This window comes from Lissotriton helveticus, chromosome 5_1 (assembly GCF_964261635.1).
Source record: "Lissotriton helveticus chromosome 5_1, aLisHel1.1, whole genome shotgun sequence".
Classification (NCBI taxonomy): Eukaryota; Metazoa; Chordata; class Amphibia; order Caudata; family Salamandridae; genus Lissotriton; species Lissotriton helveticus.
In genome coordinates, this window is record NC_136065.1 from 1,004,054,004 (window position 1) to 1,004,068,889 (window position 14,886).

Below are 14,886 nucleotides of genomic sequence, written 5' to 3' on the forward strand. Positions count from 1 at the left end.
ATAAGTGAATTTCTGAGAGTTTTTGAACATAATTCAAGGTAGTATAACCACAGCTAAACATAACTACTCTTTGACAATATTTTCAGTGATGTGTTTTTTATCATGTACTAAAGCCAACAGTTAAGCACAGATTCTGTGCCCAACACCTGCGGAACACATAAGGGACTTGGCCGCAGGCCTAATCCGCTGTGTGCGGCCAATCCCCTTCAGCCATGCGATGGGTAAATTTTCCACAGGGCCTAGCTTTCATGCAGGCCCTGTGCCCAACTTTCTGTCCAATCTCTGCTGTGCATCGCCTTCAGACAGCCAAGAGTAGGATGATCTATTTTTTTATATTTTTGAACCCTAGTTGGTGAACTCACACCAATTAGTGGGCCCAGTAGCAACTCCCAAAACACTGTGGGATTTCCAGCAAGGGCCCCCAAATCTGTGTGGCGTTTCAGACAGTGATCCAGGGTTGGCAAACCTGATAGGTGTCCAACATGGGACCAGGAGCCCCTGCTGGGGTTTTATAGACACTGAGGCAGGTTTCACAGGGCATCCGTTTATGGATTACCCCCATTTCAAAATGTACTTTATTTATTTTAAAGTAAGGGGGTCCACTGTCCCCCCCCCACCACTTCAGCCAAGGGGTCAGAGAAAGCTATATATACTCCCTTAGGACCCTGCTTTGTGTTTGTAGACCCATAGTGCAATGACAGGAGAGAACAGAACTTATCAATTTTTGAATGATGTGTTGACCCATGGTGTGCAGAGCCATGCACAAATTAAAGTTCCAGAGATCTCTAACTTTTTACCCCTTTCAAGTCAACCTTAAACATGTTTTGTAATGCTTACTTTGCAAGCACTACTAAACATATTAACACAAAACAAATAAATGTTATTTTCTTGAGTAAAGTTCTAGATTTGGTGTAATTCCATTTAGCTGTTTATTCTTTAGAGGAGAGCAAAGAATCTTATAGAAGTTAAAAAGGGAAAATTCAAATTCATCCAAATTCCACAATCCATTTCACTAAGATATATTCACTCCACAACGTTTTTATGTAATGATTAGCATTGTTTCATAACATTCAGCATTTCAGTGCTTTACTATTGATAACTCCAATTAAAACACACTCTACAAACATTTCCGAAATATTCAAATACGTAAAATACATACCCTGAGAAAAGTAGGAAATCCTTGACCAAAATAGCCAACAGCAAAGTAGTCTGGTTTAGGTCTGATCACTTTCACAATACTTTCATAAAACTGTGCTTGTTTTTTCTGAAAAAAGAAGAAACACTCATTTAGTTAATTCAAGTTTCATCATTTTCACAGTTTACCCTGCTACGTTATATCCCATCAAACTTTTGTTTGCTCGATGTTATATACAGCATTATAGAATATGTGGTTTAGCGACTAAGCTGCCAACTTGGAATCTGGCTTCTAGTCATAACTCCTGACTCAATGTAAATAGCATGATTTGGGGCAAATCACTTAAACTCTATATACATAAAGTTTTAAATATTTGACATGTAATGTCGCTATGCAGCAAGATTGTGCTGTATAAATAGTGAGCCATACAAACCTACAAAAACATGCATATATTCTGGCACAGTTATCAACATGTATTATTTATTATAATGGGCAACAAAGCATTCATGCATGAAGGGAAAATTAAATGAAGCTAGTTTTTAATAGAGAAGGCTTAAATTGGTTAATTTAAAAGGTTATAAAAAGAGAATAAAATGCATCACGTTAATACGAAGGGATTGTGATTGGGACAAAGTGAAGACAAATTAAAGCAATTTTAGGGGCACTTTATTAAAATCCTATCTAATTTTCTGAACTAGAAGGTGAGATGAAAAGGATGCAAAGAGTGGCAATTTCCCTAATGTTTTTGCTTGCAAACTCCAATCTAAGTCATTTAAACAATTAACTGCTTTTAAACATAAGCATGCTTTCCACATTTTTCTACTGTTAGTAACAGGCTATTTGTGCTTCTTCTCATTCACTGTTAACACGTGGCAGTCTTGAGTTTTCAGTGATTAGTATTAAAAAAGGAACATGTTCACCAGGGCAGGCAAACGTTGAGTGATAACTATTTATGTGATGTAATCTGGGTCTTAGTGCGTTTGTGTCACGTTTGAAACCCTAAGTAATTTGGAAAACTAACACCACCATACCAAGGAAATACTAAGAAGCCATTTCTTATCGTTTGGCTAAACTAACTTCGCCTTATCTGGTGTAGGACAGCATCCATATACATCTTTACTCACACAGTTCCTCTGACTGAAAGTTGAGAAATATCAGTGCTGAGACATATTCTTTCTTTTCTAAGACTACTTTGAGGATACTATTAGGTGCAATTTTAGAAAGCATAAGCGTCCAAACGGCATGGCTAGGTCATATGTCAGTGATTTGTAGGAAACAGAAGAAATATGAACCATTCTACTACTTTCGCCATGTACAAAAAAAGTTTATGAATTGCAGTCACTAACTGTCAGAGAGCACTAACACATTTTGTAATTTCATAAATAAAAATAATCACAACTTTCCATGGGTAATCTCAAATATTCTATTCTCTAAGGAACCAAAATGTAATTATGTCAGCGTACATCTGCTTTGAATGATAGACACAGTGGTCTGAGATAGAAACATCAGTGCATAGTAATCACTATAACAATGCCAATAAGACACATAAAAGAAGTTGGCTAGAATGATTATTTGCAAACGTCTCTGAGAAAAAGCATAACACCTGATTTTGGGGAAATATGGTCATTAATTAACAATGATATTAAAAAAAATACAAATAATTCAGGATATGTGTTGCTGATAGTTATCCAGGTGTGACCAAGTTATAAAGCTGTGGCTTTTGAAATACTGTGAAATCTTTATTTATAATGCATATAGCTTTCAAACACCAACACAATTAAATTGCTACCATCGATGTTAACAATGTATTTCAAAATTCAAGATGAATTCATTTGAGTTACATGAGATAGTGATATATTCTTTATTTATTAGCCACCCGCATGGTTAATCCTCATATTGTGAAAATATTTTCAAGCGCTGAGTTAATTGATTACACGGTTAATGATTAAATATAACTTTTTGGGGGTAAAAGCATTATGATGACATCAACAACTGGGTGAGATTGGTGACATTCCATGCTGACATATTTGCTATGGCTAATAACCTGCTTACATTCATTGAAACATTTAACAAATATTTGTTAAGCAACGTTGTTTTCTCTTAACTCTGAAATATAAATATGACTCATTGATTTCACATCTTTGGCATACAATCTGCGCAGATGATTACTTATACGCAGTACTATACAGGAAACCTTTCTGTCTAGACTTGAGGTCATGCCAGCCTTGAAAGAGAAGATTGATGCTGGTCAACTGGATAATGAGTTTCAGGCAGGTAGTAATGCTGTTCACCAAAACCTGTATGGTAAACCGCACCAGTCCATAATCTTTTAGTTAATAAAGCATCCCTTTCACAATCAATCCCTCCTTTTTTTTACTTCAGCCTTAAAATTTGAACCGGTCGGGAAATCAATGCATTTTTACCCAATTAAATAGCTTTTAGGAAGCAAATACAATAACTGTCTCAATTCTGTGAAACAAAGACTATGGGGATGAACTGGTTATATTATAAGTAGATACAAAATTCCCTTTCTGGGACTTTGTTCTCTTTGTTTTTGATGTTTTACATATCAAAGAGATACAGACCACCATGTGCTGGTGATCACTGACATAAAAGTAGCCATACTTGCTGAAACTCAAGAGGCTAAAGCTAAATTGCAGGTGAAGTGAGACGTAAAAGTCCATACTACTTTAGCAGGTACAAAGAAGATTTGAATTCATATGTAATCAATAACATCTTACAAATATTAAGCAATGTCATTTTAATAGGGACTGATGCATAATGCAATACAATAACCCAGGACTCAAGATTTTTTTTTTCTTCTATTTTTTTTCTTTTTTCATGTGATTGTGACCTGGCTTAGTGCATCAGGTTGGAAGATACTGTCTAAGTAATATAGGTAGAGAAACAGTATTTCATACTTTAGTTGAATGACAAAAACTTCATAGTACCACTATGTGCAGAATGGCAACTGCTATGACTCAGAAGATAACGTTTTAGTCAATTGTTCTTGAGTTAAAGAATTCTAAAAATGTAAAGTGAAGTATTAAACTGATATCTTATATGAAAAATACCGTTAATGTTTTAAAGTCCATGAAATGTATACATAATGTAAATAAATTCTGCAATATATTTTTATTTACAGGTATCTTACAATGAATTGCAAATAGTATTATTATTTATACGTTTTGATAATAAACAAAAACAAGCTTAAGATTTTTTAAAAAGCATCTAACAATCCTTTGACTGTCGTGGTCCTGGCAAAACTCTTCCAAACTCCAGTCTTATTGCAGCAGCTTCTGCAAAAATACATACTTTGTTCATGGGATGGCAGAAGAAAACCTCAGTGCTAGCTAGCACATCAGCATAAAGGGGGAAAGGGCGCTGTTTTAATAAAGTACTAGTAGTACAATAGATTTGTGTCTCCATATAATGCATTAAAACACTTTATTCAATTAATAGATTCCATAGTCTTCTTTTTTTTTAACCTTTCCTCATAAACCGCCAACAGACTCCTTCATCAACGACTATATTGAGCCAATTTTAAGATTTCACTTTCGCCGACTTGGGACCATCAAAACCAGAGCAATGCCATATTGGTCTTGCCCCAAAAGACTTTGTGTCGGACTTAGATTCATGCAGCTGGGTCTCATTCAATTGGCAAAGTTCACACAGTGCATCTAGTAACCTCAGCAGACCTACGGATGCAATATTCAATCGTAGGTATCATTAGCAGACAGGAGTGCAGGGATGGGTCCTCATCCTGGCTTCCAGGAAAGATCTTCCCCTCAATGATTACCTCCAGCAAGTCCTAAACAACTCACTGTTCATTAGTCAACTGACAAGGCAAAATGCAGAATAGTGAAGGAAAATGTACACTCGTGTATTGCAATTCACATTTCAGACACATTCAAAGAAACTTACCAGCAATGCACTGAGCTGTTCATAGTCAAACATTTCATTTTCATACTGTTCCGCAAGTTGCTTGCCTAAAGCGATGGCTTCTTCCCACATCTGTTTATAGGAAGAAAAACTAAATCAGAAATGTACACTTTATGGAAATGATCAAATTACTAGGACAGTGAACATTAACAAATTACAAACAATCCACATTTCACAAGGGATACAAAGTTTTGTTTGAAGTGAAATTAATTAAATCTTTGATATCAATCAGCTGCTACTATTCTATGTTAAAGTCATCAAATAGCATCTTCAGTATTTGCAAAAAAAGATTTTGTGACTGTAAGAAATTGGGCTGTTAGTTCATTGGGGTGTGAGCCCTGGTCAAGCAGAAATCACAATGCAATCGCGATTTCATTTATAAATAAAACAAGACCAAAACAACAAGAATCCAATCAGTAGAACCAGAGATATGCAATTTTAAATGGTTTAGTGAAAATAGCATCAACAAGCACAATGCATCAACTGTGGCTATCTGTTTACTCCGGAATGGGACAAATTTACAAGTTCAGACTGACCGCGACTGTGCATGGGCCAGCTACAGGGACCCAGTTAGTCCCACTGAACGGTGTACTTCAAATCCTGGTTTGCGGAGCATTGTGAGGATCTTCGTCGAAGATGTGTCACACAGCTGATGCATCGGTTCTGAGATGCCGTAAGGCTGGAGTACGAGGTGCTGCGTTGTTGTAAAGCATCGCTTCAATAAAGGCTTGCAATGCGAACTCTGGCATTGGGTATTCGTCGTGCAGTTGTGGTGATGCGCCGGTTAAGAGGAGCTGCGTTACGGATTCCGTCGTTGTCATTAAGGCTGCCGTTTTTGAGTGATGTAATGGCCTGCACCAAACATGGATCATGCAGGTATGGTTCCAATGTGCTTCGATGCAGGTCTTTGCAATGAGTCCAATTCACCCAGCACTGGTGATGGATCGGTTCTGCTTGGGGTTGTGCCTTGCAGCAGAGGAGTGCGTCAGTTCCCCTGGATCCACAAAGGCTGGTGGAGCCCCTTCGACCCACTTCCAAGACTCCAGGAGGACTGGGGTGGCATCAATTGGCAGGGTAGGCTTTTCAAGATTGCAATTTAGAATCTGACTTCAACATAAGTTAGGATTTTCCATTACAGTTCCAAAGACACCAAACATGAATTGGCTACCTGCTCCCATTTGGAAATTGGTAACTCCAATGCTATTGTATGGGAAAGATAGAGAGGTTGGCCTTGCAGTAGTTAAACATGAATGTAAGACTTTCACTACCTGGACATGCAAAACCTAAAATGTATATATCCTACTTTTTAAATACAATTTACCTGCTTTCTGGGCTGTCCGGGGGGGGTTGGGGTGGGAGGACTCATATGTTTTAAAAAGGAAGGTTTGGGGTTGCAAAGGGTTTATTTTGCCAGGATAAAATGTCAGCTTAAAACTCCACACAGGCTGCAATGGCAGGCCTGGATATGTTTAACCCCGTAAGTGTGGGTGTCGGCCAATGGGCAACACGTGTACTACCTCCCCAGTGTGTCTGTCTGCAACTGGCCGACACTGGGGAGACATTAGAAAGGCCCCTCTGGTGCACAGCACCAGAGGGATTTCTTTATTCAATTTTAAACCCAGGCTTCTAAGGAGAAGCTTCCCGAACAGCAAGAGTCTTTTTTATTCTCTTAGTATAATAGGGTCATTACATTAAAGTGAAAATAAAATGAACCAATGGGTTCCCATTAACCTGGGTTTTATCTGTTCATATTGCGGGCACTGGTCCCAGCCATACATGCTGCGAAGTGTTTTTATCAGCACAAGTGGAGTAATGCTGGGTGGCAAGGACTTTGTGGGTTTCTGTGAATTGCGTAAGTTTCCATAATAGAAATGTAAGGAACTATGGTGCTGGCTGAGCTAGGTCACAAAATCCACAGCTACCCGCTATGAATAAAAATTGGTCGATTTTGAGTGGAAAAATGTGATGTATCCAGGTTGCGTTTTCGGATGGTTCCTATTGTGGGCACAAGGCCTACCCACACAAGTGGGTGCCATTTTTATTGTGAGACTTTGGAGAATGCTGGGTGGAAGGAGGTTTGTGGCTCCTCACAGATTCCAGAAATTTTCGTCACAGAAATGTGAGAAGAAGGTGTGTTTTTAGTAAATGTTTGAGGTTTACAAAGGATTGGGTAAAAAAAAAAAACATTTGGTGAAAGTCATGCAAGTCACCCCACCCTGGATGCTCCCAGGTGTCTAGTTTTCAAAAATGTGCAAGTTGGCTAGGTTTCCATAGATGCTGGCTGAGCTAGGGCCCAAAATTCACAGCTTTCCATCCTGCAAAAAAAGGGCCAGTTTTCAGTGGAAAAATGTAATGTGTCAATGCTGTGTTTTGGGCCCTTTTCTCCCACAGGCACTAGACCTACCCACACAAGTGAGGTACCATTTTAATCAGAAAATATGTGGGAGCATAGAATATTAGAACATTTGTTATTACCGATTTCACTGCATTTGTGCCTTCCAAATGTAAGATAGTGTGTACAAAAGAAGACATTTTGAAAAATACCCTCTAAATCGTGTAGCCACAAATTTAGAGATGTACAAACAACCATTGCTCCTAAACTCTTCTTCTTGTGCCCATTTCAGAAATACATAGGTTTCCTTGAAAATTATTTTTCACTCTACATATTTCACTATAAGAATAGGTTTTTACTCGGTACACAATGAAAAAACATTGTGCCGTGCAGCTCAGTTGCTAGCTCTGGGTACCTTGGGTTCTTGGAGAACCTACAAACCTTATATATGCCCGCAACCAGAAGGGTCTAACGGATGTAACGGTATATAGCTTTTGTAAACTAACTATTGGGACAAAAGTCCTAGCAGTTAAGGGGTTAAAGTGCTTCTTTAGTGGATAGCACGGGAAACATCCATTACCACGCTAGCATTGCTTTACATCACGGGTATTACAACGCCAGTCGCTACAACGACTTGCGCTGGATGGAGCTCTGACTGGTGTCCGGAGCCCTCCAGCGCAAGTCGTAACGACCTGTGTTGTAAAAACTGCGATGTAATGTATCGCGATCATTTTGGTCACGTTGTAACATCACATATTCGGATAGCACACTAAGTGCTTCAGGTCGACTAGAACCATTTAATTACAGGACCTGGGTACAGGTAGTGCCACCTTACTAGGGACTTACAGGTACATTAAATGTGCCAATTAAGTATAAGTCAATTCTACAGTGTGTTAAGGAGAGAGCATAAGCATTTTAGCACTGGTTACCACAGATAAAATCCTCACAGTCCTGAAAACCATCAAAAATGTGTTCAGAACACAGGAGGGTGAAGGCAAAACGTTTGAGGATGACCCTGCAGAAAAGGCCAAGTCTAACAGTGACAGACTGTGACAAGAATCACTGACTGGAAATGCAAGTTGCACTTTCTTTAACATTGAACTTCTATATATAAATGTATGCATTTTGCAATAAAAAATTATCTCATGCATAATGTTGCTATGTGAAAAGAAGAATGCACAGCAACACTCGATATGAGCTAATATTCAATAACTCTCACAAAGGGTTATGTTGACGGTCTACACATGCAAAATGTGTTCTGGTCTAAGAGGGGCAAAGTATATTATATAGCCTTTCATATTATTTGCAAAAGACTCCAACTGCAAATTATTTCCATCAGCCTCTGTTTTTCTCCCTGTCTTCAGCTGAGAAACCTCCTATGTAGCCGAAACAAATTGAAATTACTTTACAATACCAAATTACAATCTGTTCAGCGGCAGTCCCAAGCCATCAGGGTCAACAAAACAGAGACCACAGTGATTCGATTTGTATGAAGCAAGAAATATCTTGGTTCTTAAAAACCTTGTACTGCCTAGGCTGTTTATTTACTGAAGAACAACATTTCAATCCGGGCTCTACCTGTTATTGAGCACGAACTGCATGTGCTGTAGAAGAGTTTTCACAGTGGTTTGGGATGCGATCTGAGTAATTACCAGTGACTGACATTAATTCAAGCCTTCAGTCCATCACTTTTTGTATACTTTAGTGTGTCACCATAAGAGGGACGTGCATGCAGATGTGAGTCTCATTTTTTAGGTGTCATGGTGTGCATAATAACGATGGGTTGGGGTGTGGTTCCGAGTACTGTGATTGAGATCACGTCAAGCATTCTGCAAAACCATCACTTTTTGTATAGTTTAGCAGTGGATTTTGCAGCAAATTAGTCATGTTTTAGGTTATGCAGCAGCCCAACATGTATTACATGCCTTTTATGGTTCCCTATCTCCAATTTCACCAGTCAAATGAAGCACAACGCCAATAAACAAATGCCAATGACCAAAGGATGCCTTTTCATATGATGTCATTCAGGGAAGAATGGTCAAAGAGTTTGTGATGTAATGTCAACTACCCCAGAAGCAGGATTGCACAGTGCGAAACCTGTGGGCAGTGAAGTAAATGGAGTAAAAGCTATATTTGTTGTCAAGAAGAGTAACCAATATTGCTATTTAACATTTTACTTTAAATTGGAAACAATGGTGTACAATGCTTGCACTGTCACCATACCCGATTCCAAAATAAGTACTGTCAACATACCATAAAATGCCCTGCAGTAGTACCAAACAAATTGTTGATACATTGTTTTTACTTCTGTGGCACTCCACACCACTGCTTGCTACACATAGCACATAACCTCATTTAATTTTACAGAAACATATCTTGAAAAGAAAGCACACTGTTGATAACCAAATAACTGCAAAATTTCTGATTTTAGCCAGCTTTGCTGTTGGATAGTGGAGCAGCGTGATTTTAGGCTCCACCTTCTATAAATAATTTATATGTTTTTTCGTGTGATTCATATATTCAATGTTGCCCAACATTCATTAATTTGCGTTCTATTCTAACAAGAATTGTATTAAGGCAGGATTTATTAGCTTATTGAGAAGTTACACTAAGTTGAATGATAATCATAATGACCTTGTTTACTGAATGTACTCACTTAATGACAGAAAATTGTTTGATTCCTAAGGATTAATACAGTAGCTGTTGTGGGATTAAGGGCCTACTGAGAAACATCTAAAGGTATTAGGCACTGCCAACTCAGCCAGGAGAAGGGCAATGGCTTTGTGAGTAACAAAGGACTAAAAGCATTTCAAACAGAGAGACGGGTGAGTGATATTTCTCTCTCTGACCCAGGAACAGATATCAGAAATATTGCTGCAAGGTGAAGCCCACTGTAGAAGTGGTGTTGTTGGTAGCAAAGGAATGTCTAAGTGAAGCAGTTAGGGTGAGGCCCAATACACACAATGTCCACAGGTCAGATCAGTCTACTTGGATTTTCAGAGGCGGGGTGGATGATGCTTAGGTATCAAGATTGCACCCATTTATTTATGGTGTGCCATAAGATGCCGTATAACCAAGAGCATTATGTAATATTAAGACAGATATGCAGATGCAGACAAGGTCATTCACAGCAATAAGTTTATTTTTTAATGTATTCTTTTCATGTCTGCCCTATTCAAATTTTGCATTTTACAAATGGCCCATAATCTTAAAATTGGATTGCAACGTTTCCCTTGTAACATGATTTTACTGTAATTATATGCATAATTTTTGTTATTATTGGGGTTTTCAGACAATCCTCTTCGTTTATTGATTTGTTGTTGTGTCATTCACATTTTTCTTCCACCCACTACAATTAACAGCCATGGGTCAGCCCATTTCAGTCATTGGCTAACTTCACTGTGGCTGACGCATTATGTCCTTTCACAAGAATGATACACAGACTGACACAAAGTAGCTCCCTTTGCTGCCATTTATTATAATGTAAAATGTGTATTTTGAGACCCCAAAAATATTTTTGCTTTTAGCCAAGGTTTTTTGTATATAGGCAGGGGCCTGGCAGCTTCCCCAATAAAAATGTTTCACAAAAACATGACAAAAAAACAAGCACTGACATATCCAAGAGACAGAAAGTCAAACTGAGACATATTGGCTTTGCTAATTGTAGGAAAATGTATCTTTATGCATGATCATCTCCATTTTTTGTGGACTGATGCTGAGGGTTTTCTGACTTTGTGCACTGGTGCTCAGTCAACCAGGCCTAAGTGCATGTAGTCTAACCCCCTAAAACATGTTGAAATAAAGTGTACCCATGGCCAGCATGCTAGTTAAATGTCAATAGTGGACCGCAGCATGTATTGTGCCACCACTCTACTGACAATGTGAAACATGTCTCCGCTCCTACTACTGTAGCCTGCCTATGAGTTTTTTAATTTGTAATTCTACCTGTCAATTTAAACCCTTTTAAAAAGGTCAACATCTTCCTTTTAAATAATTATGAGTCACCCCCTATATAGGCCTTATCAGACCGAAAGGCAAGGTGCATGGTACTTTATAGTAGTACTGACAGAAATGTAATGTTACACATGTCCTAACAGCAAAAAGACCCTCAAAGCTATTTTCACTGTAGATTGGCTGGCTGCTCCATAGGAAAGCACTGGGTTACATTATTACAATAGATAATGTTAATTTTGGTTAAGAAACAGCGAGAAATCTAATTGAAGTCTCTTTTCATCAGTTATTTAAATGATAAAATCGAATTTGTGAACTATTAAGGAAAACGTACTTGGGATCAGGAACTTGATTAACTTCAAGAGCCCTCCTCTGTCACAGGTAGAGGTAGCTAACACCTGGGCCATCGTCTTCCTTTGTTCATCTACTCAGAGAGGCACCAATCCCAGTGGGAAGAGCACTTCCCCCAGAACTGGTTTAGAGTGACCAAGGAGGTGGAAGCACTGCTCAATATCATTACCACACCTCTGGGTGGGTAAAATGGCTCTGCACAGGGAGACAAGAGTTCTGCCATGTTGGATATAGGTTGGGAGGGGAAGTGTAGGATTATTTACTGAAAAGCAAACATGAACTGCTGCAAATGTGGGTAGGGTTACACCTGGGGCCTTGTTTCCTATTCGTCAGGGACAGGCCAGGAGTCTCCCCCATTCACAAGCTAGAGTCAGGCCATCATGTGGCTTCCATTGGAAGACATCAGAAGGACTGCACCTGCTGTTGACACCTGTGAGTAGACATGCAAGGATGGACCTGCACCCAGTTGGACCCAGGACAAAAGAAATGGACTTCAAAAGACAGTTGGGTGACCTCCTGTGAGGCTACAGCACCTCTAAAATTTTCATTAAGCCACTTTTTTCTTGAAGAGCCCAGCAGATTAGTTCCAGCTGAACCTGACCTGGATCCTGCTGATGGCTTCTGCTGGTGTGTGTCTTGACTTCCAAGTATTGTTCCTGAAGACCTGAGATCTTTGTTTGTGTCCAAGTGTACTCATCCTAAAATCCTGAAAAAAACTGGTACTTAGAAACTTTTTGGCTCCAAATATCTCTGGGGGACTGGGACACACCTGGCAAGTCAATCCAATGAAGGTGTGTTGTCACTGGGCCAAAGATTCAGGTTGCTCCTATTCTAAGCTTACGACGCCACAAATCCATTTCAATGGGATGACACTGAGAGGGTATTCGGCCTCGTGGAGCCCTATTCAGCTTGCAGCCTTGTTTACCTGGAGGAATCCAAGTTTTAAAAAAGTGACATGGGGCCTGATTAGGAGTTTTGCGGTCTTGGAGCAGGCACCACTATGGGATCACCGAAGTCTGTTCTGGCAAGACGTTGACTGTAAAGTCTATGCCGTGCAGGAAAGGGGGTGACTGCACATAGGGGGCACAGCATGTGCCCCCCATCAGGCATCCCATGGTCCTGAGGCAAAAGGGGCCTCCCTTTGTTCCCTCACTGCTACAGCTTTCATGGCAGCCTCACCGCCATGAAAACTGTGGCGTGAGGAAACTTGATGGTGCTGAAGCTGCACCACCAGCAAATTAGTGGCCACTGACTGTCGCACCACCGCTGTACGATCCACGATGCTGGGCAGTTGCGGCGGTTCTGTGGTGGTCCCACTGCTGTATTTGTAATGCAGCAGGTGGACCACTAATCTGGTAGTCAAGGGACCGCCAGCACAGGTTTGGTAGTCCGATGGACCGCCAAACTTGTAATTAGGCCGTCAGTTTGAAAGTAGAAATCTTCACCGGGCAGAGGCATCAAAAGAATTCAGCCAGTGAGTAACCTTTCTTCTTCATGAAGTTTTACTTTCTCCCACTCTGAGCTTTCAAGCAAAAGACACAGCTTCACCAGCACCTCGTCAAAAGGCTATCCGGCCTCATGGAGCGCTACTTGGCCACAGCGTTGCACTCTGAGGATTTTTGACTTCTATTTAAGAAACTAAGTCCAAACATAAAACTTCCATCCAGGTCATACCTGGTTTCTGTATCTGACCCGCACATCATTGTGGTCAGCCTTCAATTGTGCCTAGGTCCGCAGTTGACGCTTAACGCGTTTGGCACTATTTATTTTAAAATTCACTTTAACATTTTTAATTCATATCTCCAATTCCGCTAATGGGATTTTTGTTGTTTTGGTGTGATTTTGTTTATTGTATTAGTCCCTATTCTTACAAATTGGAGTGAGATTTTATTGTGTTCTGTTTTTGACTTTTTAAATGTTTTGGTACTTTTAAATGCTTTACACCTTTTAATAAGTTATGCCTGTCTGCTCTATGCCATAGCTACCAATGGAAGAGCTCAGGTTTCAATTAAAGAAACATTTGCTAGAACTAACAAGGATAGTAATATTGTTACTTGAGGGGGACTACCATTCTCTCCAAATATTGATCCACTTTTTCACAGCAATGCTTATTTATTTTTAATTATACAAGGCTAGTGTGACACCTTTAGGTTTTTCTGGGCCAGACGTTAAAATTAGACCTTGCAATGTAATTGAATTACATGATTGTTAAAGATACTACATGAAGAGCAAACACTGATTGCATTATCCTGCACAAGAACCACGTTGTATTTCATTTGTTAAAGAACACTGTATTCGACAGATGGACGTTAAAGGGAAAGGTTGGGCTGATTCAAAGTTCTATGTTTCAGATCTCTCACATAGAAACACACTCCTTAATACTAGGTAAATTACGGGGGCATGGCCTGACCAAGCACCAAGATGGTGGCTTGATCTTGGAGCTCCCAAGCGGCTGCGCTGATTGTACAGCTTTGCAGCCTTCCAAGGTGGTGGTCTGAGTCCCTGTGGGCAGTCGTCTGGAACCCTGGGGCACTGGAGTTCATCATGGGTCGTGGGGACCTAGAACCGCGTCAGCTATCCTTCGAGGCTGCTAGGACGCCCGGGTGAGACCCCGGAGGCGACACAGCACAAGGGGAACCACCAGATCGTGATGACCCCCTGGGCCTCCAAACCTCCCGTGCTGGAGGACGCTACTGCCATAATGTTGGAAATGTGGACAGGCTTCAAGACCATAGACGCGCGCTTTGATGACCTGGGTGCTCGTATGGACACCATGAATGGTCGGCTGGAGTGGCGTGAGGCCCATATGGATACTGCTGAATGGCACATTTCCGATATCAAAGACACGCAAGCGGCGGTGGCCAAGTGCCTGGAACGTACAGAGCACCCACTAAAAACGACGGCTGCAAAGGCAGAGGATTTGAAGGCAAGGTTGTGCGTAGCATTCACTGGATAGCAGGTATTGCCGAGACAACCAACACTGGCCTTATTTAAGGAAGCGTATGTGGAACACTTGTTGATTGAGCTGTTTGTTTGAGACTGCTTCTCCCCACATTTGCTGTGGAGTGAGCTCATAGATCCTTGGCTCCCTAATCGGCCCCTCCAGTCTCATCGTGGCACGAGTGCTCAATTACCGTGATCAGGACGCTGCCCTGCACAAGGCCATAGAGGGAGG

The 14,886-nt window shown here is 40.3% G+C and overlaps 1 protein-coding gene across 1 annotated transcript in view; it reads right to left on the reverse strand.

Annotated features, from left to right (window-relative positions):
* Positions 1 to 14,886, reverse strand: part of DOCK1 (dedicator of cytokinesis 1) — a 1,311,419-nt gene that overhangs the window by 210,083 nt on the left and 1,086,450 nt on the right. Inside the window, exons 39-40 of the mRNA XM_078643512.1 lie at positions 5,060 to 5,149; positions 1,160 to 1,264 (exon numbers count right to left, since the gene is read on the reverse strand). Coding sequence (XP_078499638.1) covers positions 1,160 to 1,264; positions 5,060 to 5,149 — 195 coding nt within the window. The remainder of the gene's footprint in view (positions 1 to 1,159; positions 1,265 to 5,059; positions 5,150 to 14,886) is intronic.